At 47.8% G+C, this 25,000-nt stretch overlaps 1 protein-coding gene and 1 non-coding gene across 3 annotated transcripts in view; one reads left to right on the forward strand and one right to left on the reverse strand.

Annotated features, from left to right (window-relative positions):
- LOC135815429 (HEAT repeat-containing protein 6-like) overlaps positions 1-25,000 on the reverse strand; it is a 42,328-nt gene that overhangs the window by 9,430 nt on the left and 7,898 nt on the right. The window contains exons 8-27 of one of the 2 annotated variants that reach the window (XM_065328725.1): positions 24,548-24,769; positions 24,122-24,216; positions 22,907-22,992; positions 22,196-22,345; positions 21,621-21,678; positions 21,029-21,367; positions 20,697-20,796; positions 20,374-20,547; positions 19,578-19,832; positions 17,742-17,883; positions 16,931-17,015; positions 16,101-16,199; positions 15,384-15,551; positions 14,759-14,827; positions 13,893-13,946; positions 13,420-13,544; positions 11,850-11,995; positions 1,400-1,482; positions 874-951; positions 526-579 (exon numbers count right to left, since the gene is read on the reverse strand). In XM_065328725.1, coding sequence (XP_065184797.1) covers positions 526-579; positions 874-951; positions 1,400-1,482; positions 11,850-11,995; positions 13,420-13,544; positions 13,893-13,946; positions 14,759-14,827; positions 15,384-15,551; positions 16,101-16,199; positions 16,931-17,015; positions 17,742-17,883; positions 19,578-19,832; positions 20,374-20,547; positions 20,697-20,796; positions 21,029-21,367; positions 21,621-21,678; positions 22,196-22,345; positions 22,907-22,992; positions 24,122-24,216; positions 24,548-24,769 — 2,582 coding nt within the window. Of the gene's footprint in view, positions 1-525; positions 580-873; positions 952-1,399; positions 1,483-11,849; positions 11,996-13,419; positions 13,545-13,892; positions 13,947-14,758; positions 14,828-15,383; positions 15,552-16,100; positions 16,200-16,930; positions 17,016-17,741; positions 17,884-19,577; positions 19,833-20,373; positions 20,548-20,696; positions 20,797-21,028; positions 21,368-21,620; positions 21,679-22,195; positions 22,346-22,906; positions 22,993-24,121; positions 24,220-24,547; positions 24,770-25,000 lie in introns of both variants that reach the window. The other variant, XM_065328724.1, reaches the window with a different exon arrangement.
- Positions 3,125-3,266, forward strand: LOC135816248 (U8 small nucleolar RNA). Its single transcript, XR_010553374.1, has one exon. It is a non-coding gene; the product is annotated as a U8 small nucleolar RNA (small nucleolar RNA).

Raw genomic sequence — 25,000 nt, forward strand, 5'->3', positions numbered from 1 at the left:
ATACGAGAACATGGGCTTATACGCAGGCATGTGCTTATACGCCGACACCAAGTTGTGCTATTGAAAAGTATCAAGGAAGTGAGAAATACATGCTAAAACCACTTTGCAAACAAAAACAACCGATGATTGTGCTGAAATGTACTAAAAAAATTATTAATGTGCATGTACTACGTACATGGTATGGCCAAGAGTCCATAATTTATGGACTCTCGGTGTGACCTAGGCCCATGGGCTTGTACGATGAAGCTGTTTGATGTTCGAACAAACCCTGGGCTTATGCGCGGGCATGGGCTTATACGCGGGTGGGCTTATCCGCGGGATTCTACGGTATGCCATTCGAACCGAAATCAAATAATAATTGTCTTTCTTCTGGACCCTACTCGAAAAATCGATGCACTTCCCCTATAAACAATCAAAGAAACCCCACTCAAACATGGATAAAACACAGTCAGCACGTTTCAACAAATACTATCTGATGTACTTTTGAGGAAAATTTACCAGTAACCCATGCAACATCATACTTACCTTGAAGTTCTTGTGCTTCTGTGCAACTGACAACAGTGCGGTGAACATCCCTTGCTGTTCGGCCAAGACGGCAAGGAATTCAAAGCATCGGCAAACAATCACAAAAGAATAGAAGAGTCAGAGCCAGCCTTCCTTGCCAGAAGTCGTGTACGTACTCTTGCACGCAAGCAGAAGACCCTGGGTTTTGCGGTATACAGGAGTTTCACTGCATGAAGATTTGCTTCACTTTTTTTCGCTCGAAAGCAGTCGAAAACTCACAGGAGCTTCTGTTATTTGAGACTATACCGTCTGAATCTTACGAATTTTAATTGTGCAAAACCTTGGTAGATAAATGTCAGCTGTACTCACCGACCAGGCTGAGCATCCAGTCGGCAGCGCCGGGTTTCTTAATGCAGTGCGAATGGCATAGCAAGCATTCCAGCGTACCTGTCAACGGACAGAGAGCAAAGTAGCAAACAACGGCATTGTCCGCATTGATTGATTGATTGATTGCATACTTCGAGGGTTTTTCAACAGTAAACGGAAGGTTGTCAACGGAGCGTCCACCAACCAAACAATAGAGGAGGTAAGAGGAGAAACGTGTAGAAGCAACAGAAAGTTACTACAGCAAAATGTGCAGGTGGAAATGAGAGACTGTTGACAAACTGCATACCTACAGAATATGTCCAGACTGAGGAACACGCTGTGCCAGTCGGGCACTTACAGTAGGCAAATTTTGGTGATTCAGAATTGGGAAAGTTTTTCGCAGCAAAGAGACCATACGCGAGTATTGAGTAAGTGTTCAGACTACTTGAAGTACTCGTAGGTCAAGTTCTATAGGTTGTTTGAACTAGACGAGATGGGTGCTAGTATGTGGTTTGTTCAATGAACGTACTTTTGCTGTGATGGCCGAGCTTGCTACGACCTTTGTAAGTTGCTGCATGCCAGACTGCACCAAAACCAACACTTCCTCTTTACCTAGTCAGTATTCACAGGAACACACAGGAACACAAACCAGCATACCAAGACCACAAGACACAACATGCACACAAGCACAGTCACTCGTACATTGTACACACACACACACACACACACACACACACACACACAGACACAGACACACCCACGCACGCACGCACGCACGCACGCACGCACGCACGCACGCACGCACGCACGCACGCACGCACGCACGCACGCACGCACGCACGCACACACACACACACACACACACACACACACACAAACAGGCATACCTCAAAAAGATCTTCCCATATTCACAACTTGACAAGCATGAGCACTTGCATCGGCCAAAGGAGTAGCCGTGGCTAATGACAAGGCCAGGGCAAATCATTCCGCTAAAGATATCACTTGTCTGCCAAACAGTGAAGGACCATCCACGCAAATTTATACTCCTTTTTGTACACTACAGTCATGTATACAGCATTGACTATGGACATACATGCAGTCATATTAGACACCCTTAGCAAATAACGGTAACGCTATAATTATTGTACGGTACTCGTACCTTGATCACCCAAATAGCGTTGAAGCTGCAGCGTAAAAACGTTATGGGGGCTGATTTATCGTTGTGACCAACGGTACGTTTTTGGGCCAAATATTGCATGGTCCGCACGCATTTCACCTTGTATCGCGTATATATGGTGACATAAATGGTTGTACGAGCGTACCGCTCAAAGTAAAAGCTATTCTCGTGGCAACAGCGTACTAAAAATAGCGTGCATCTTGCTAAAGTTTGAGCCCAAATCACGGTATTTTCCCCCTTACGGTAATACCGTTACAACATAACGTTGTTTGCTAAGGCAGTAAGGGTGTCTATTGACATGTGAACACATCCAAAGTAGTAATTTTACGACTCCCCCCCCCCCCCTCGTGCCCGTCCCAGATTGTATGCAATGATCAATAGGGCTTGAAAGTGCTACGTCACAGCATAGCAACAATTTCAAAAATTCAAAAATTGGATCCACTTGGATCCAGTTTTTGTATGGATCCAAGCACATTTCAAGCCGTCTTACTCACAGCAAGGTGATGTAACCAGTGAAACTGACTGATTTGGCTACTGGGGGCGCGGTTACAACTGGTGGCGAAGTAAAAGTCACCCCTGCATACGACATGAGTGGGTTGCTATGCACCCACATACTGAGGCAATAGCAAAGTCACACCTTAGTGGATCCAAAATAGAAATCTGATGTCAATTTACTACTCCCCGGCCGTTTTTGACGTCATCACTTTCAAGCCCTATACTCAATGAAAATTTCGCTTGGCTCAAAATCAGTATATTCTGGTTACCATGGCAACAGCAGAAATAATCGCATCAAATACTGTAGTGAGGTGTCAGATGACAGGAGCTGCACAATAATGACCAGCTACTGCATCCACAGAGCCGTATTAAAAAAGATCAATATCGGCCAAGTTGCCATGACAACACTATTGCACCGATTCCATCACGCAATCACAATTGAACCTGGGAAGAACATAACCTATCTACAAATGGACTTTTGGTACGTTCTACAATGTTTTCGAGAGGGTGAAAAAAAAGACTAAACATTGCCCCTGGCTGAAGATCACTGATATATTCCAGTTCCCAACTCTTAGCTCTACATCATCAGTAAGGGATAATCCTTACCTGTCGCCTCTACGGAGGCGTCAGAGTATTATATGATGCACTGTGGAGGCTGATGACACTTCGTGACTTATACCTCCTGGTTTGAGAGACGCAACACCTCTCACTCCTGTTTGCTGACCCCCCCCCTCCAAATATAGTAAATGAAAAAATTCTTCTCATTTTCAAATGTTATTGCAGCCATTTCGTAATGTGTCATGGGTTAGGTGCAGTGGTCTCCGCTCGCTGCACTGAATCCATGATCAACCCAGCCACTTCTCTGTCCACGTCGATACGATCAGAGAGTGCGAGAAGTGGAGCGGTCCACTTTTCTCCCCTTTGTGCTCTCTTCCACCGGAGGATTCGGCAAGGGTGCCGCTGTACTGGTGAGCCGGATTGCACACCTCCAGTCGCTACGTGGGAGGGAGGCGTATTCTTTGCTAATTGCCCACCTCGACTGCAGGCTGGCTTTTGCCCTGCTGCGTTCGAGTGTCATGTGTCTGCGTGAGGTTCGCCGAGTTTGGCAGCCTCCAATGGATGGCTGTGCCTCCCTGGCTGTCGTGGAGGCCAAGGTGTCCCGTTGAGCCTTGGCCCGTGATTGTGCGGACTACTGTAAAAGCCATTATTCTAATGAGGCGCATATACAACGATTTTCCCAAATTGACTAGTTTACGTGTACCAAAGGTAACGGTTCTCACTCATTCTCAACGCTCAATAGGATAGTATATGTATTTATTTCTGACTTTTCTGTATAACGATTTCTATTTTAACGAAAGATTTCTCCTCGTTAACTCGTTAGAGTCAGGGAGTCGTAAATATATATTTAGACTCCCTGGTTAGAGTTAGCACTTCGTTATATATATGGCTTTTACAGTATGCTATGCTTCTCTTGCTCTCTGATCACGTGTGACGTCATCATTATCTGACTTGTTTTCCAATCCTCCGCCATGGCAAATTGTGTTTTGTTCACCCGTAAAAGAGGTTTTATTCTTTAAAAAAAATTGTACCTGTCAACCGCAAACAATAAAATGAGCTGAACCGACATTTGTGTACTTTATTCATGCAATGTAAAAACGGTGGAGATGATGTGCAATAAAACGATGAAAATATGAAGTAATGGTGAAGAGAAAAAATATGGATTCAAACAAGTTTTCGTACAACACTCATCAGGAATCGTCGTTGTACTGAAGGACACTGAAACAAAATTGAACTATTATAGAAAATTTAAGTTAGAGAAATAACACTAAGAACAACAGCAGTGAAATTTACAAGTGTGAATTTTAACAATCAAAGCGAGAGCAATAACGAATGCGTGTGCTGACAATAAACTTGCAAATGGAAAATGAACAAACAAGAGAAAGAAAGAAGGAAGGACAAAGTGATAACACATAACAGCAGTACATTTCACCTGGAACATTAACGGCCAAGCTTGGCCGAACCAAACACGACACGTTACTTAAATAATTTCAACCCAAATATACTATCTTTCTGTACACACAAATTAGGCTTATACAGACGCTGATAGATAGCTTCAACAGCGCAATCTACAGCAACCACAACTAATCCACCATCCAAGCCCACAATTGAAAGACCAAGACGATCAACAGCCAACTACAACAGAAGCTACGCACTAAACGGACAAGGGCGAAAGGAGGGACGTGACAGCAGGGTGACGGCCGAGTTAAGTTCATTGGACCCGGTCAGGCGGGATGGACGGGACAGAGAGTGCAGAGGAAGCAAAGGATGGAACGGACGGTGAAGGGAGCAGTGAGTCGGAGAGCAATGATGGGAGTGATGGTGAGAGTGCCGGTGAGAGTGTTAGTGTTGTGCGTAGGTTTCGTGGTAGCAAGTCTTCAGTGTACAATCATCTGCTTGCTAGTCCTGATTGTTGCAATTCGTATTCCGACTCTTCGTTCACTGTATTGTGCTGTGGTCGTCATGGTTATGGACTACAGTTAAAAGTGTTGGAAGCTATCTATCAGCGTCTGTATAACTTTAAGCCTAATTTGCGTGTACAGAAAGATGTTTGGTGCGGCCAAGCTTGGCCGTTAATGTTCTAGGTGAAATGTACTACTGTTATGTGTTATCACTTTGTCCTTCATATTTTCTTCATATTTTCATCGTTTTATTGCACATCGTCTCCACTGTTTTTACATTGCATGAATAAAGTACACAAATGTGGGTTCAGCTCATTTTATTGATTGCGATTATCAAATTATAGTCTCCTCGCCGTTTGTTTAAATTCTACCTGTAGAAAGGAAAAGGACACATGGATACGAGTTAAAGTAACTCTCCATCACTGTAACTAGTTACTTTCTGACTGTATATAGTATCTAGTTACAGTGATGGAGAGTTACTCTTAACATGTATCCATAATTATGTCCTTTTCCTTTCTACATTTATTTACGGCTCAACATCCGAGTTTCAAATTCTACCCGTGTCAAGTTTTCCATGTACACAACATGTTCGGCATAAACCGAGCCCTTGGAGAGTGGAGAGGGTAGAAGACTACCGTATAGGCGCGAATAGAAGCCCCGGGGCTCTATTTTTCCAGAAGACACCCAGGGGGGGGGGGGGGGGGGCTGTATTTGAGAGGGGGCTCTATTCGAGAGGGGGCTTTATTTTTTCAATAGAAACATCAATTTTCACACCTTTCAAGATGATCGTTTCTGGCGCAGTGTGTTCCCATTTTTGCATGTCTCTACGTTGACCCCAGAGGACTAGAGCGATCCCGTACCTCCAATATGGATCTAGTGATCCGCAAAGCACACTGTGTTGATCGTGCATACCGTACATGGTTCATGTACTGCACTACAACGTACGGACTGTGGGCGCTCAATTAGAGCCACGGGCTTTTATTCGAGACGGGGCTGTATTACTTCGAATGCCTCTGAGGGACGGGCTCTATTCGAGAGGGAGCTCATTCGAAGGGGAGCTTGTATTCGCGCGCGCGCGCGCGCGCGCGTACGATATGCAACAATTTATCATCAATGGTCTGGAGCCATGTTGACTCCCAGCCAAAGCGATTTTTGTAGTACAACGTGCCCTAACCAAACACCCTTGCTTGCCTGGTGCACCCGGAAACAGTCCTAAATGACAGGATTACACTTCGATGTGACAGTGTGTTTGGCCTAATTCGCTGCTAAAACCAATAGCAATTCAAAGAAAATTTCAAACTCCGCCACCATATTGCTCCCGAACTCCAGACCTTCTTTGGCCTTTTTTTATGCTCCACATGGTGGACGTTTCTTCTTCGATTTATTTTTTGAGTTATTGCAGTTAATAGTTTGCTTTGTGGTGTGCCCCTTTCCGGTGACATGGATGGGGTTATGGATGATGGTACCCTGGAAAGTTCCAGTGGTGACCAGGTTCCGAGCGGCTCTGGTGCCAGTTCAGCGAGAACTGGGTCACTTGGGGTGTGTGCTTAAAGTAACAGGATCAGCGAGATCTTCTTGCTGCCGGGCCTCCGGCTCAGGCATTGGAGCCTTCTGTCAGTTCAGAAGATCAGCGAGATCTTCCTGACTATAACTAAGCCTCAGGCTTTTGATCCACGTGCCGAGGTAGACACATCCGGCAAGTACAGTAAGACCTGGTGTAAGCGACCTCTGGTTTTAGCGACTACCCGCTTTTAACGACCGTTTTTCCATGCACGCACAGTTCTACACAGAAACTGCACTGGATACAGCGACCACCTGCCTTGAGCGACCAGCGACCGACTTGTAGTGTACCAAGTGCCATATTGGACCTGCACACAGCGACCAAAGCTAACCAAAAGTGCCTCTTGGCTGGCAGAGTTGACTGCAACAGGGTTGAAGTGCGCTCCAAAGCAAGTGCATGCAGTCAACTGAAGTGACAGCGCAGGATGCGCTGCATGCACTTGAGTGAGGTGTGCTTTGCTTGCACGAGAGTATTCTATGCTCCGCACCTGTCAATATGAGTACATGAAAGTACAATCATGCACATGTATGTATAATCCGATATGCCACGAATGTATGGGACCTGGTTCTAAAGACCACCTGGCTTTAACGGCCGCTTTTGCTTGCACCGTGGGGTGATCGCTTAAACCAGGTTTTGCTGTACCTCATACGAGCTCCGTCTGTCATCACAGACTACATAGAAACTCATTTCCGGCGTGCCATGACGGATGAAAAGCGAAAGTCTATGCTCACGTTGCATCCGCGTCCTGTCACGGAAATGTTGATTGCAATCATCTTGTGCTAAGTATCTTGGCATCATTTTTGATGAGCACTTGACATTCCGTGAGCAAGTTGATGCACTCCGAAAGAAGGTCAGAGCAAAACTGAATGCATTTCGGCGCTGCCACACCATGTTGACCAATGCAGCCAGGCGCACATTTTATCTCTCTTTTGTCCAGTCTACACTGGAATACGGAAGCAATGCTTATGTACACAGTCTGCGACAACATGAATATGATTCTCTCACCCGCATCTCTTGCCGTTCATTGCGTACTGTATTTGGCTACCCACCTACCGCAGATGTTCAGTGTATTCTGTCTCGAAACAACCTCACACCCATCACTATTCGTTTTTCCAATAACTGTATCTTCTTGTATTCAGATGCGTTCATTCTTCTGCCAGTTCACTTCTGTGCCTCCTTTTCTGCCTTCGTGCCAATTCTGAGGCTCGTAGCCGCACCTGCACAAGGTCTCACGTCTCGCTTGGACTTGTACTGCCACGAGCCTCCTCTCGATTTGGTTATTCCTCTCTTTCTTTTTAGCCGCTGACCGCTGGAACTCAGTTCCGGCATCGGTCCGCCTTACTGCTTCACCAAGTCAATTTCGTATCGCAATCCTAGATTGGCTAGGGTACCCCGTAAGGAGACCATAGGTCTGTGGGGGCTGCACTAGAGAAATATGAATAAATACATACATACATTGCCCCCAAGATCGATGAGTCGGTAAAGAGCCGGATAGGGCACCAGGTGCCTAAAGTTGCTGATGGGAGACTTTCTTTGGTACAGCAAGCAATGCATGCGTTGGTGGGCCCATTGACGTGCATCTGGGCGTCACTACTGGACACAGACCAGGACACGGTCGAGATGGCAGACGCAATGAACATTGTACAGCGTGCGCTCGTTCTGATGAGCAATGTCAATGCCTTGCTCACCCAGGCACGGCAGCAGACGGTATTGGAGGCTGGTGGCAAAGAGGTAGCCACATTGATGAACGACGAGATGCCTGAGAAAGGCAAATGCTTGTTTGGAGACAAGTTTACGGCGACTTTGACCGAGAAGGTCAAGGTGTCAACCGCTTTGCGAGATGTGGTTCGCCTAACAAAGCCCACTAGTGCCCGGCAAGAGCCTTTTCGTTCCGGGGGGGGGGGGGGGGGGGGGGTGGCGCTCAACAGGCCGGGCCCCATTCTCATATCAGTCGCGTTATCGCGACAGCAATTGGTTCGCCGATTTCGGCCATACCCACCACGGTCCCAGCCGCAGCAGCAGCACTCCGGCCCACCTCTGCAGCGGAGATTATACCCGTCGGCTTAGCAGGTCGGGGTTGTCCTGCAGATCAGCAAGAAGTTCCTGCGATAGTGCAGAATGCACAGCTGAATCTGCACAGCCTACCGGATTCCTCTCCAGCAGGCCGAATTCGTCACACATTACACAATTGGAAATTAATTACACAGGACCCGTGGGTCCTAGCAGCAGTGGAGAGCTATCACCTATCAATGAGCAGCCAGCCACACCAGGATCGGTTGCCACAGCCATATCGTCTAGCACCAGCAGAGCAAACAGGATTAGACGACCAATTACAGAAGATGTCGTCTCTAAGAGCCATAGAGAGAGCACCGCAAGAGCCAGGGATGGAGTATCTGAGCCAGCACTTTTTCATCCCAAAGTCCGACGATCTGAAAGCCCTCAACCAGCACGTATGGACAGAGCATTTCTCCATCATGCCGCCGATCTTCTCCAGCAAGGTTACTTCAGGTGCAAGCTGGACCTCAAGGATGCGTTCCATTCTGTCCGCATCCACCCATACAGCCGAAGATGGCTCCGTTTTCGCTGGCGGGAAGAGACATGGCAATACCGATGCTTGCCGTTCGGGCTCTCGGATGCCCCCCCCCCCCCCCCCTCCCACACACACACTTTCACCAAGATCCTGGCACCGGTGGCAGCATTTTTCAGATCTCTGGGAATCCTTCTAGTTGTGTATCTGGACGACTGGTTGTTCAGGCCACAGCAGAGGCGGCCAAGCAATCGGTGAACGAAGCAGCATTTCTGTAGGAGCACCTGGGCTTCATCATCTTGAGGGACAAATCGATCCTGACGCCAGTGCAATCTCCGGAGTTCCTCGGCATAGCAGGCAACTCGCTGTCCATGGAGTTTCATCTTCCGGATCGGAAGTACGAGGGCATCAGCAAGGACTGTCGCCAAATGCTGAACAAGGGTACTGTCAGCCTCTCGACACTATGGTATTTGCTGGGGAAGATGCAAGATGCAACAAAGGCAGTACCGCTAGCGCAAGCGAGGTCCCGGATGTTGTAGTTTGTTCAGAACCAGATAACAGACGAACAGCAGATCATTGCCTTACTGGACGATGCCCGAGACGACCTCTCCTGGTGGATTCACCTGACTCCAGCACAATGGTGCAGGCCAGTTCAGATCGCACCGCCCTCCCTGACTCTGACAACCGGCGCATCCAACTATGGTTGGGGTTCGACGTGCAACAGCCAAGTCACAGACGGCCCTTGGACAATCCACGACGATCGGCAAATCAGCTGGAAAGAGTTGAAAGCTGTGTCCCGACTTGACAGATCTAACGCTTCGTCTGAAGATCGACAACACCACGGCCGTAGCGTACATCAATCGGCACATCAATCGGCAAGGGGGCACACACTCGTTCCTGGTGTGCAAGTTGGCGAGGGAGATCTGGGATTGGGCTTATGCTCGTCGGCTGTTCCTAGTTGCGGTGCATGTGCCGGGTGCCAGCAACATGACAGCAGATTACCTCTCCCGTCATCTACTGGTGGACAGCAGCGATTGGAAGCTGGACAGCGACCTGTTTCACTTTATTGTGATACACAAGGGTCCACTTCTCTGCAATTTATTCGCATCGAGACACAACAGCCAACTTCCCCAGTATGTCAGCTGGTATCCGGACCCGGACGCAGTAGCAGTAGATGCGCTTTCGCTGCCCCAACCACATGTGGGAAGACGGCTATCTCTTTCCCAAGATAGCATTAGTCATCCGTGGTCTCCTCCAGTTCATCGGCACCACAATTGCCAATGCCGTACTAGTAGCACCAGCATGGAAGGGTCAGGCATTTTATCCTCAGCTGTCGTCCATGTTACGGAGCCACCCGTGGCGGCTGCCGGAGATACAGGATCCGGTGCTGGGTCCATTCGGCGAATCACATCCGATGGAGGCCAACCGGCTGCAGCTAGCCGTCTGGCCACTATCCAGGAGGCAGCACGAAGCTGTGGACTTTCAGCACACGCCTCCCGTCTATGGGTTTCATCGTGGCGCTCATCAACCCAGTTCAGCTACGAGTCGGCCTGGAACATCTGGATTCGCTGGTGTCAGCGGGATTCACTTATCACTTGATCACTTGGAAGCTGATGAAGTGTGGGTAGCCAACTTTGTAGCTTCCCAATTCGAGAGTGGCAAGCAGTATAGAACACTGAATGTCAATCGTTCAGCACTTTCGTCCACGTTACCGGTACGTGCAGATGAGTTTCCCCATTGGCCAGTCCCCTACAGTTCGGCGTGTGATAGTCGGTGTCTATAACGAGCGCCCTCCGCAACCGCGCTACAGTGAGACCTGGTGTGTTGCATCTGTCACATTTGAAGCCGGAGGAGTGTAATTGAAGATTCCGCAAGGACTGCTTGCAGTCTGATGTGGAATCTGATTTACACGAGGAGTGGAGGCGGAGAATGTGACAGTGTGTTCCCACCCAGTTGTCAGTAATGTCTGTGAATAGACGCATACCCTCCCACACTGTCACATGAGTCAAGAGCTCCGAAAAAGGCCAAAGAAGGTCTGGAGTTCAGGAGCAATATGGTGGCAGAGTTTGAAATTTTTCTTTGAATTGCTATGGTTTTTAGGAGCGAATTAGGCCAAACACACTGTCACATTCTCCGCCTCCACTGCTCGTGTAACTCAGATTCCACACCGGACTGCAAGCAGTCCTTGCGGAATCTTCAATTCCAGGGATGCACATTCGATCCACAGTACTTTGGTGCATGAACATTTGTCCGGCCAGTACAGGATTCCGCTTGGTGCACGGTCCGTCGAACACAGGTCTTACTGCATCTGCGTGTTTCTTATTCGTCTCACAGGAACACACAGCATACCCGGTACCCGTACGAAACAGTCCCCCTCTGCTCTCTTGCTCAAGAAGGCACCCACAATGAGTTTATCACCGCTCTAGCCCAATTTCGCTACTGCTATGCTACAACAGCAACCGCTTTCAACTGATGCTCGTACGCAGTTCGAATCTGCCAAAGCTGAGTCGGTTCACACCACAAGGCTAGGCAGTAAGCCGAAATGGCTGCAAGGTATCATTGACAAACGTCTAGGTCCAATGACGTGTCTAGAGTCTGTGTCTGGTGGTATGCTGCATTAAGTGCATCTTGATCACATCCACGCCGATACACCTGCTGTTCTTCCTGATATAAGTAAGCCCTGTACTGATGGAACGAGGGAGATCAACACTGAGCAAGCAAGGCGAGAACAAGAGCTTGAGCGAACTCAGCATGACTTACCACAGTCTTCATCGCTGAGGCATTGCAGCAAGCAACCAATGGCACGCACACCGCCGGTTTTGACGCGATCATGGTCTGCGGATGTCTTGACCGCCTGTGCTAGCAGTTCCATGACTAGATCATAATCCATAGCAATGTCCTCCTCTCTAGCAGACAGCACACACAGAAGCACGCACAACCAGCATCGTAGTACTCAAGTAGCAGCAAGAAGGACAAGTCAAAACAAGTAGCAATACTAGAGGTTGCACAAATCAAAGTCTCAATCAACGAGGAAAAGCAAGGACGGAAAAGACTACTGTATAGCAGGAAATTTTCGGACGGAAATATTTTCGGACAAAGCCGAACTTCGACATTTCGTATGGATTTTATTTTCGTACAGTGGTGCATGCTAAATGCACTTGTTTGCTTGCGGTACGCATGTATAGTGTACATAACTTCACAGGACCAAATTTTAGTACGGAATTAATTTTAGTACAAAAGAGGGCGTGTACGAAATCGCACGAAAATAAATTCCGTCTGAAAATTTCCTGCTATACATTACTCTCAAATACGAATATGGTGCATTGGGAGACTGTGCAATAGGGAATAGGGTAGGCAGCATTCACCCCTGTAAACAGATCATTTCCCACTTCAACCACCGCATTACCAACGTGCTCTCCGGCAGACCGAATTCAATATCTACCGATTGCTTTTCGCCTTTTGGCAATGGTGTGCTGTGGCGTGTCAAGGTAGGCCAGAGGGCACGTTGGTGGTGCGGTGGTCGAATGGCAGGAAACCGCTTTCTAAGGCTGTGTTTACAACTTTACATGAGGCGTTTCAACCCGGGTCAGATTTCAACCCGCCATGTACTTGCACACAAAATGAATGGCGCGTTTACATGACGCATTGCGCTTGACCCGGGTTGAAATTTCGCAAACGTGCTAACATACTTCTATGCGTATCTCGCACCAGGTTTGAATAGCAGTGCACAGGCAAATTTCGCGCGAAAGTATTCACGTGACCATACAGGACTAGAAGTAGACTTTTGGCGGCATATCAGTATTTGACCCGGGTCAACTGTATTCATGTAAACATCCACCCATTTTTCCCATCGTACAGACTTTCAACCCGGGTTGAACAACTCGACCCGGGTTGAAAATTCTCATGTAAACACAGCCTAACAGTACAAAATGGATCCTCGCAGTCACGCATAAACCCCGGTTAGTGTACAACAGTACATCACTGAGCTGTAGCATGGTGAGAACTACGAAAAACAAGTTCCGTTGCCGTTTCGATGCTGAGCTCTTCCTTGTGAAAATCTTACGAATTTTGTTACATGCAACTTCCCTGCTAAATAGCTATTAGGCAAGACAATGGGGGAATGAACCCCCAAAAGATATAAGAAATATCGCTGGAAAAGGCGAAAAGGTTACTGGCTCTCCCAAAACTGTGAAACAGGTCTGCCACATTATAAAGATTGATGCACGGGCCATTTCGCAGGCGGCAGGTTACAAGCACATATACATACACGAGCGCACAGTACATGCACGCGCATATCGGCATACAAGCAACATGACACGGTCAATCTCACCGGTTGAGCATGACGGCCTCGGCTAGGTTGCCGAAAGCCCACGAGGATTTAGCACGCACCGCAAGCACAGGCAGCTCCAGTGAAGTACGTACTATATTTACACAGGAGACCAGGAAGGAAGTGGTCTGAAACATAGCCACACAGGTATAATAATACAAACACCAGCAGGAAAACACTTGAAAAAAGAGCATCATTGCATGCTATTGACAACAACAAAAATGCAGAAAGTAAGGAGAACACGCAAGAGCAGCAAGCCAACCCAGCAAGCCAACCCAGCAAGCCAACCCAGCAAGACTTCCATACAAGAACAGTACACAGTGTAAGAACTATCATGCACACAAAACAGCTTCCGTTTGCATATGGCCATAGAAAGGCTAAAGCTACGAATCCACCACTGTTCAAGTGCAATGCCTCTCTCCAGTGCGGTGACACATTAATACTTTTAAATAGTGACTCGTTGCTTGTGCACCAACCTTCCTAAGCTTAGGATGTGTGAAGAATACCCCCAGAGCACGGATAGCTGAACACTGCAACAAAGCAAATCCATGTAAACAATTTCACAACAAATCAGGATCAAATCATCTGAAGTTACAGTGCAAGCGCGCAAAGGCCACCGCCGCAGCAGCAACAACAGAGGTGGAGGGAACAGCAACAGCAGCAGGGGCGCATCAGGAGTCTCCAAACTTTTAAAAGAAATGTTTTTATAAGAAGAAAAGAGGACCAAAGAGCTACAAGTTACGCTGTACGTTACGTTAATCATTGGCTCTCCACCCGAGTCTAGAAATGTTTGTGCTAGGAAGCGGACAAAGCGTGAGCATATGAATAATATTTCATGTACTGCATATCAAAATCTGTGTGCATCTCATCCAACAGGGTTGTCACATATCGACCTCAGGGGCACATTTGAGGTTGTACTCACTAGCTCGACAAATTAACATGTTTCTGGTAAACTGCGTGGCTTGCATGGGCTGAACTTCAACAAGAACAAGGTCGGCACAAAGCCCTCCACTACCATTTTAAAAGAAAGAAAGTCGCCGGCTGAAAAGGGGCTTCCGGACCCCCGCCGCCCCTTTGTTTCGGTATGCCCATGAGCAGAGTATGGCAATGAAGGAAGTGAACTTTAAAAGCAAGTCCTACATGCATATTTATCTAGCACCGCAGGCTTGTTCGCTGAAGAAAGGCGTTTATTCATCAACTTCATCGCTGACTAGTAGCACATGGGGCATGATGAAACATGCACTGATGTTCGAATACAGTGTATACCAAAGTGAATGTGTTCCTGCTTGGACGATGCTGTAAAAGTAACGTAAAGCAGTTCATCTGATAATAGAGAACTCACTTGTGCTACTTGGTCAGCATCATTACACAACTTCTTCACCGAGTCCAGGCACACATCCCTGGTACAGGCCTGATACACACAACATGCATACGCGCACACAACAGCACACACACGCACACACGCACGCACGCACACACACACGCACACAAACACACACACACACACATGCACATCAGTATTGTTTGCTGATTTCTGAATCTATTCAAGGCCCACACCCACAGGATTTTGCCAGTGAGAACCAGTGACACAACACAGAAAGGAAATTTATGCATGAAGCTAGAAGGCAGTGATGTCACCACTACCCCCTAGCAACTCTTGGCTACCAACAAATAACAAGTAGCAGTGAAGTTCTTTACAGTGGTTGAGAACAAATTTGTTATGAATACATCTTTACCAGAATTATTATCTTTCTCCTTAACTATCCTTCACCGTCATTCAAGTTGAGTCATTCCCTCCAAATTCAATTTGTCCCTTCCCACTGGCCAATCTGTTCCTCCAGTTTCCAGTTATCACTGCCGGTCCATCTGCTCATCGTACTTAGAGTCTGTCCACCTGTATCGGTCAGTTTGTCCCTCTACTGTACAGGCTAGAGCTACCTATCCAAATCAGCCATATGAAAACTCACGTCTATTTGGGAGAAGGCATCTGGATTTATGGCAGCGACGCAATCCAGGGCAGCAGACTTGACGGTGGCTGAGAGTATTGCAGCACTGCTGTTGGCACCACCAGCAGTACTACATGACACACAGGGTAATAGGCATGTGTCCAGAAGAAGCTGCCACAGCTCTGCCAGCTAATGATTAACACCGACACCGACACACACACGCACGCATGCACACACGCACGCATGCACACACGCACGCACGGATGCACACAAGCACATTCATGCCAGCTAAAGAAAATTCATACACGGCAGAAAACTTTTCCTTCGTCTCCATTTATCTATGAACACCTGAAACATGCCTCAGGATGGTTCCAGGCCAAAATATCAACAAACTGTCAATATTGCAGCAAAGAGACTGTTCGAGTGATTTATGATATGAAGACAATAGAAGAGATAAGAGTAAATGTACAATGATGGTGCGTAGCGTACGCACAGATAAGACATACACACACTCTCATACATTTGCAACTTATTTCCAATAGTTTCCTTAACACGCATTTGTAACTTAGTTGCTATTGCTCCGGTGATTTTCATTAGAAGAACTATATGTAAAACTACTTCGAAGTACTAGAAACTACGTGTTGGCATAGTGAAAGTAGAGAGAGAGAGAGAGAGAGAGAGAGAGAGAGAGAGAGAGAGAGAGAGAGAGAGAGAGAGAGAGAGAACCCGGATACTGACCTCATTCATTGACACCTGGTCGCAGCCGTCGGTCGCTCCACCGTGTTCGTCTCCAGCATCTATTCCGTCGCCGATATGCCGCAACAGTGTTGTCAAGAGCTGGGCAAGAATTCCCAACACAACACAATAGACCCGGCACCTTAGTGACCTACAAAGACACACCGGTACTTACTTATGCCTGGCTGATTGTGGAGCACAAGACAGGCACCACGAGTGCTTCACAGTACTTATAATTATTACTTAATCCAAATGAACATGCATTGCTGCCTTCTTGTCCAGATAAAGCTACCTGGACTCTCACAGACTAGCAACGAGAAGAGTGCGGTGCACATGTACTTGATATGCCAAGCATTGATTGGGTGGTACATGCATTGTATGCTACTCGGACAATCTTGAATCACAACACCGGCAGAACAGCTAAGGGGTCATCACAAGAGATTTTGCTGTCCCCAGACGAACATTTTTCAACGAGGGGGGGGGGGGGGGGGGGGTAAGTCAAAATCGTAAGTCGAACCACACTGTACATGTACATGCATGCGATTTGTGCCGTCCAGCATTGCAAACTGTGTTCATTTCAGGGGGGGGGGGGGGGGGGGGGATCAGAGTACAACAGTGAACAGTGTTCGTTTCAGGAACGACAACAAACTTTTGCGCTGACGCCTAACACTAGCAGTGCGAAGATTGGACAGTGTACGTTGAAAGGACTGGTCTAGTGTCTGCGCTTCATTGAGCTGCAGTGCTGCAGTCATTGGTAAATACAATAAGAGAAACCTACTGTTAATCAGAGCCCCGGTGACAAAGGATGTTGTTATTGGTAATTGTCAGAATACCTTGTATGTATGGAGGCGCATGGTCTCCTCTGTATCGACAATGAGGACTTCCAGAGCGACATAGACTAGCGAACGCCAGTAGGCCCTGCACAGAGGTTTACAAGCGGCAAGGAAGCGTGTCAGCAAAATACATGTACAGGCATGTGTCTCTCTGACGCTGCAGATAGGTAGCACAGCCATGTACAGTTCTGCTCACTGACGCAAAAACAAGTCATCGACCTGATACTTCTTTCTGCACCCCTCGCTTCACTACCACCACCACTTCCACGGCTCCTGACACTGCCCGCACTTACAGACACAGTTGGACAGAACATCTCAGAGGCGAGTCTGAGCAAGTCAACACGGCAAGACAACTTTCACACACAATGTGTTTGTATGACGTCCAGCATGCACTGCATGTGCGAGTACAGTTTTAAAAGCACTCCCCTCATTCGGGCAGGTTGGGACCGAGCACTGCCCCTAACTAGGAATTGCCCGTAACTCACATACATACTTGAAACTCATGCATGAAAGTAAACCTCTTTTACCAATCAATAGTTTTCGGGGCCGTTTTCGTTGAAAAGCTATTTTGTGACTCTTAGAGAGGTCAGAAATGTGCCTGGTAGACGGACGTGCCTGGATTGGTGGCATCCGCATAAGGGGAGCTTTACTATACAATAATAGTAACAATATACATGTACCTTATTTCATACTGATCCTTAAAATCACCAGCCAGTTAGTTGCTTCGTGCGTGTTACTATGTACCATTGCCATTGTCTCATAGTGGCGGTAAAGGGATGAGACATGCAGGACTGCACTCGGCAGTACTTACCGTACTAGATGAAAGTAATTGTGCGCCAGGCCCAGTAGGACTTGCATGGCTTCAGTACGAATTACGAGTTTCTGGCGAAAAGGAGGCGGCGTAGCGGATTTCACGCTTGAATTGTGAGTCAATGCTGGTGAATTGGCAACTGCTGTAATGGCAGCAAGGAAGCAAAGAAGTACACTTGAAAACACCTCCAACCCTACACTCCACGACAGACGCTAAACTGCATCGAATAAATCTAGCTGCCAAAATTTTGCCCAATAGCATCACCAGGGCATTGGATAGTGTAACTTAGGCCCTCTCCACACTACGTGGAAAACGCAGTACCGATTTTCGTGAAAAATCACATACATTGCAGGGGCGTCGAAAGGTATTCAACATTGGTGCGGCCATGAATGGGTGGAGGGTCCGGGGGTCCTCCCCCAGGAAATGTTTTAGGGAAATTGGGCCCAAATAACCCATATTCCGTTGCTTCAAAAATCCCAAGATGAAATTGTTGGTGCGGCTTTGGCCGCACCTGCCGCACCGGTTCCGACACCCCTGCATTGACTGCCGCGTGCACACTGCAGTGCAAGTAACTTGCACTCCGCTTGACTTACGTCACCGTCATGTGAACAGTTGCCTTGACTACTGCAGAAAAGCCTTGGTGGTGCGCAATTTCAGAATTTCAAAAGTGTTCCAATGCTTGTATTGTCAAGAGCAAAGGAATTAGAGTCAGAACAGTGTTATTACATGTAGCAGTTCTGTTGTTGCTGGGGAACATTTCACTGCTTCTTTGTTTCAACAAGTTCAAGTATGGATCGGCGGCGTTTGGTCGCTGTTTGGCCTTTCATGTTGCTCAGAGGTCCATAGCCAGGCATGTCCCGATACAATGAATGCCAAACACTAAAATTTCCCCCAGTTCACATACCGGTATGCCAATTGAAGATCGTATGCCTCATCAGTGCCAGGATCAGGAACAGACAATCCAGTAGTTTGGCTTTTCTTGTATCTCCTATAAAATCGCGAGCCTTGGCTTTTAGGTGGTCCACCTTGTTGTGAATGTGTTTCACTAAGAATTCATATGTGTCTTCGCCATACAACTCCCTCGCATACTGATTCATCTTCTCCGTTATTTCTCTCTCTCGAATTGCTCTCTTCACCATCTGGCCCTGCTTCGACGTCTGGTATACTCCATCAGTTTCTTCTCCAGGTCATCGTTGAAGTTATTTTTTTGGCATTGTGCCAGACATGCTTCTCCAAACAGCACACAACTTGTTAGCTACTCTGAGAACTGAAACAAACACCCTACTTGTCTTCTCAGCGTCGGAAGTACGGAAAAACAAACTGAACTCACGTGTCTTTCCCTCAAACCAGTGAATTCACGAAGCTAATAATTATACTGGTTGCAACTGGAAAACGGTTTGCTTCTCTACAGTAGTCGGACTGAGAAACGACACAGCAGTACAGTGCAACGGTTCAGTTTACTGTGCTTTTTTACGCAAAACGCTGCGTTCTACATACAGGAGTCCCCGATCTGCTGAAAAGAAAAGCAGTATGTTTTGCATTTTATGCCCGTTTCCTTGGTGACACGCCGAACGCAGTTACGTTCACGCAGTTTTGTACCTAGTGTGGTGAGGGCCTTAGAGTTTGTCAAAAATATATACATAGCAGTAGTAGTAACTATCAGCCAGCCAGCCAGCCAGCCAGCCAGCCAGCCAGCCAGCCAGCCAGCCAGCCAGTCAGCCCGCCAGGTAGGCAGGCAGGCAGGCAGGCAGGCAGGCAGGCAGGCAGGCAGGCAGGCAGGCAGGCAGGCAGTCAACAGCATGCATGCATACGGCGCAGCATCAGCAGTTACTATACCTTTAGACACTATAAGATGCACCGTGAGTCGACACAACCATGACGTGGACGAGGGAAACGTGAACTCGGAGAACCATAGTTCATCGAGGCCATCCTTGAGAGAGAGCCAAGAGAACGAATCTGCACCGCCTGCAATCCCTGCAGTACTCTCAATGCTGGGTTTTCTCATGTGAGGAGTTTGCTGGCCAGCATGGTGCACCACTCTCCAGTCGGACAAGCCGTCCCCATCCGTGGCACTGCTGGAGGCGACCTCGCCTGCACAATACACATCAACACAATTATACAAAGACATGTACACAATTGCGAGAATTCAGAGACATAGTAGAACTGAACGGCGCATACACTGGACTGCGCACACACATTCCTCAAGCACAGCCTGATCTGCAACACATGCACATAAGCACATGTTAGGGAAAGAACCTGCCATAATGCACAGGAGAGCCATCACCCACTCACACTTCCACTACCCACTACGCTCAATAGCAATAGAGTGGTTTCGCATCTATCACATGACCATACGGGAGAACCACGTTGGTTCCAACTTCCAACTCCACTCAACCCCTGCATCTATGGGTCACATGATGTCGGCCATGCTGGTCCTTATGCCCAAGATCACTTTCTACACAAACTTAGCCACATGATAGGCAAAGATGTGAAACCACTCTATGTATCTATCTATCACAGATTCACAGTACACGTTCTACACAATACTTCACAGCAGCAGTGTTCAGGCAATCACAAGCAGTAGTAATAAAGTACACCCTTGGCTTGGGTCACATGTTACAGGCATACTAACTGGGACTGTCGCGGTGGCTTCCAGAACCAAGGCGCAGCAGCGGCGCTGCCGGCCCCGCTGCACCACTTCTCAACAGTACAGTGGGACGCAGGGCATCGGAGACCTCGTCCAGAGGCGCATGCACACACACCACTGCACCCAGACAAGTGAGACATGCCGTCCGCACCGTGATATCTAAACAACGCAGAATAGACAGAAGGAAGAGGACACATTAGCGAGCGAGAACACATCACTACATCAGACTCTAGTGGCACGGAAACGTGAACTGTCACCCCCCCCCCCCCCCCGAAAAGCACGGTTAATAAAGAGATACGAAAACCTACCTCGCCGTGTCAACAGAGGCTCAAGTGCCGAAACAACACGAGTGAGATATCCAGTGCGCAGTCGATGGAAGGGAGCATTCCACACAAACAGGCTCAAACACTGCAGCAAGTGAGTGAGAGAGACAGATGAACAGAGACAGGCAGGCAACGAGAGAGACAGGCACAGAAAGACAGAAAGTTTATACAGCAATCACAGTGCATTCTGGGACGAGAACTGCTTTTGAAGTGCACCTTAAATTCAATGGTGCATGCAGTGGTGTGCAATGCACCATGAGTCAAGAGCAGAGCAACGTATAATTAGTGACAGCAGTCATTACTAAGGAATGGCTTACTTTGACAGCTTGCACCAGCACACTGTTAGAGACTTCCCTCTGTGATGATGTCATAGTTAGCAGCTGCACGGTGTATTCATAAAGCTGCCGCAGAATAGAGCCCAGCGTCTGCGAGAGCGGCGTAAAGGCACGGTGATGCGACCGCGCCACGCTGTCGTCTGCCAACAGTAGGTACTGGCGCGAGGCGTCCAGGAGGCGACCGATGACCATGAATGCGGTCGCTCGTGACTTGGAGCAGGAGCTGCCAAGCGCAACGGAGAAGAGCGGGCCGCGAGAGGAAATGGTGACATCAGGAAACAACATTGGCCAGAAGCTAAAAGTCGTCTTGCGATGCAAGCTCTGCATGTTAGAAGACAACAAAATAAAGCCATACGCGGACAGGATTACAGAGCTGGAATAGAGAGGCAAGAATACCTGGAAAACTCTGTAGCAAAATAACTCGAGTATTCAATGTCAAGTGTATACTTCAAGAAATATGAACATTTATTCGGCCATCCCAGCAAAGGCATGGATGGCATCGCACTCATACATACCAAAACAAGATAAAAGCAATATGCTCACACAATTATAACATAAAAAGCCAGCACCTTACCGAGAAAACTTGGTCCAAAAGCAGGAGGGTACGGAGCTCAAGCTCTTCTTCCTTGCGTCTAAAGCAGAGGGAAAGAGAGAGAGAAGCAGTAGTAAACATGGAAAATGGACATGATAAGGCATCAGAAGCCACTACTCTGAGAACATACATGTAGGCTTACAGAAAAACCATTCATGTCCGAAGTATTCCGGCAGGTGCACCAATGCAACTAGAGGTTCTTCTGGCGTGGAGGATATCAGCTGGTGCAAACAGTTACTGTACATCCGCACAGTCAGGTGAGGGATACGCATTGCAAAGGGCGTTAAATGGTTGTATACCAAACACACAAACAGTAACAGCCACAGCAGCAGCACAAGCACAATCACTGCCAAAAGCAGCAGAAGTAGCAGCAACAGCCACAGCAGCAGAAGTAGCAGCAGCAGAAGTAGCAGCAGCAGCCACAGCAGCAGAAGTAGCAGCAGCAGCAGTAGCAGCCACAGCAGCAGCAGAAGTAGCAGCAGCAGCACAAGCACAATCACCACCAAAAGTACCACTGGCACTGACAGCATCCCTACACAGGCTACGGTAAAGCTTACTGGGGTAGGGGCTTCCTTCGCGTGACCTCCAAGTCGGATTGCTCTGAATCCGAACTGGTGACGGAAGGAAATACGGAGAGGGCCGAGTCTTGTGAACTGCGAGACGTGACAGAAGGGGCACTACCAGGAGCTCTCCAGTCACTAGATGGCCTACACAGTGCGAATAAGACAAGTCAAAAGCAAAAATAATTACTAAGCAATGATAGCAATGCGTTCGCTTGCAAAATTCTCAAAACTACCATAGCACTCTTAAACCATTCAAGGTAATGGCTAAGGTAACCTTACATAGCTAGCCATAAATGCTAAGCAAATAAAACCGGTGTTTGAACAATCTCTCTTCATAGCTTCCTCGGCAGTATAGAATACCGGACAATGAACAAATCCAGTGCCAAGACCCTGGCTAACTCAACAGGTACGGTATCCACGATGCATACAAATGGACAGGCCCGGGGATAAGATGAGTCATCCACGTGAGAGGGAGAGAGAGGGAGAAGGAGAGGGAGAGAGAGAGAGAGAGAGAGAGAGAGAGAGAGAGAGAGAGAGAGAGAGAGAGAGAGAGAGAGAGAGAGAGAGAGAGACAGAGACAGAGAGAGACAGAGACAGAGAGACAGATAGACAGAGGGACACACACAGAGCATGGTGCAGCAGTAAAACAGTACTGTTCAAGAACACCCAGTGACAAGCACAGGACAAGAGGCATAACATCCTTACTGCAACTTGGCAAGGGAAGGTGATGGCAGTACAGACTTAACCGGTCTCGAGGGTACGGGCACTGACGGTGGCGAAACCAAAACAGACTGAAGAGACAAAAAGAAACAAGAGGGAAAGGGAGAGAGAGAGGGGGGGGGGGCTTAGATAGATAGGCAGACAGACAGACAGACAGACAGACAGACAGACAGACAGACAGACAGACAGACAGACAGACACACAGATACTCAATCTGCGGATAGAACTGTTTCGTCCTTTGTGGACTCATCAGCGCAGCACAGAGAAAATGAGGCCGAACCCGATAGCAATGAAAAATAAATTTTCCAAAGCCAGGTTTAAACCAGGCCCGAATGTGCCTTGCATGTATGTAGGGCTCAAATTGACAAGTCAGTGAGCTCTGCATAACACAATCAGCAAAGGCACTACTCCATACGAGAGTGCTCAACTACTAGAAGAGCAGGAGCGAAATACTCAATCTGCGGACAGAACTGTTTCGTTCTTTGTGGACTCTTAGATAGAAAGATAGATAGATAGGTAGGTAGATAGGTAGGTAGATAGGTAGGTAGATAGGTAGGTAGGTAGGTAGATAGACAGCCAGACAGACAGACAGACAGACAGACAAACAGACAGACAGACAGACAGACAGACAGACAGACAGACAGACAGACAGACAGACAGACAGACAGATAGATAGATAAACAGATAGATCAGGCTCGGCCTCATTTCCTCTGTGCTGCGCTGATGAGTCCACAAGGACGAAACAGTTCTGTCCGCAGATTGAGTAGATAGATAGATAGATAGATGTGTACGTGTGTGTGCGTGTGGTGTGTGTGTATGTCGTGTGTGTCGTGTGTGTATGTGTGTGTTTGTGTGTGTGTGTGTGTGTCTATGTGTGTGCGTGTGCATGTGTGTGTGTGTGTGTGTGTGTGTGTGTGTGTGTGTGTGTGTGTGTGTGTGTGTGAGAGAGAGAGAAAAAAAGAGCGAGAGAGAGAGCGCACGCAGGGGTGTAGCAAATCCTCTCAGCCTGATGTGGCCAGTACAGACAAGCCATGCTAATGACAACTATTTGCACCATTTTGCTTTCTATAATACCATAGCAGGGTTGGTTGACTGAAACGTGGTCAGGCCAAAGTCTATGCACCTGCCCTATGGCCGTACACCCCTCGAAGGGGTGTGTGTGTGGGGGGAGGGGAGGGCTGGCAATGTGTATTTCCATACCTGAGCCACCTCAACAGCCAGATTTCCTGGACCGGAGTCACCGGGATCTTCACTTTCTCCACCTGACTCGGCGCTCACCAGACCGTTGGCTGGGGCTGCTGTCAATGGAAAAAAGAAAGCAAAACACAGGATAGAAAACAGGAAGATCATTAATCCGATATGCAGAAGGGAGCGACAATGCAATGCCCCGGCGATGTCTTGGCCTCAAAGCACATGCAGCGGCGAAGCCAAAAATCTGTTTATGCTTCAAATTGTCCACATAAAAAACTTGAGCACAATCTGCTGCATAATGTATGCACCGCCAATATAATTATTGTACAAGGATTCCCTGCGAGCTTCAAACATAAATGACAAACCATGTTCTGCTGGGATACGATACAACGGACTGTAAAGGGACCTTTTAAAGCTTCAAGCTGACAGACATACCCGTATCTCCATCAGGGACAGCCATGACCGCTTGCGAATTATCTGCGCCATCCTTTTTCTTCTTCTTTTTCTTTTTCTTGCGCCTCCGCGGTGCTCGTCCTGCACACCCTGTGCTCCGACTGCTGTCTCCGGTTCCCAATTCAATTGTCATGCCAGTGGCCTTGAGCGAGTTCACTACTGACGAGGGAAGAACGGGTTCAGTCACTGTCGCTCCTTGAATACCTGGAAAAAATACGGTTTCAGGCAGCACAAGTACACTAATAGACATGCAAGCAAGCAATGAGATAGCTGGCCACGCTAGTGCATCGCCAAGCTAAGCTAAGCACTCGGAAACGCCAGGCAGCACATAATGGTAGTAACAGATCCTTGTTTAAAATCACAACTGGGGGTCCGTGGGTTGTCAACAGAGCAGGCCATAGGGCAGGTCAGGTGGCTCACAAAAATAATGAGAAA

Source organism: Sycon ciliatum, chromosome 4 (genome assembly GCF_964019385.1).
Source record: "Sycon ciliatum chromosome 4, ocSycCili1.1, whole genome shotgun sequence".
Taxonomy (NCBI): domain Eukaryota; kingdom Metazoa; phylum Porifera; class Calcarea; order Leucosolenida; family Sycettidae; genus Sycon; species Sycon ciliatum.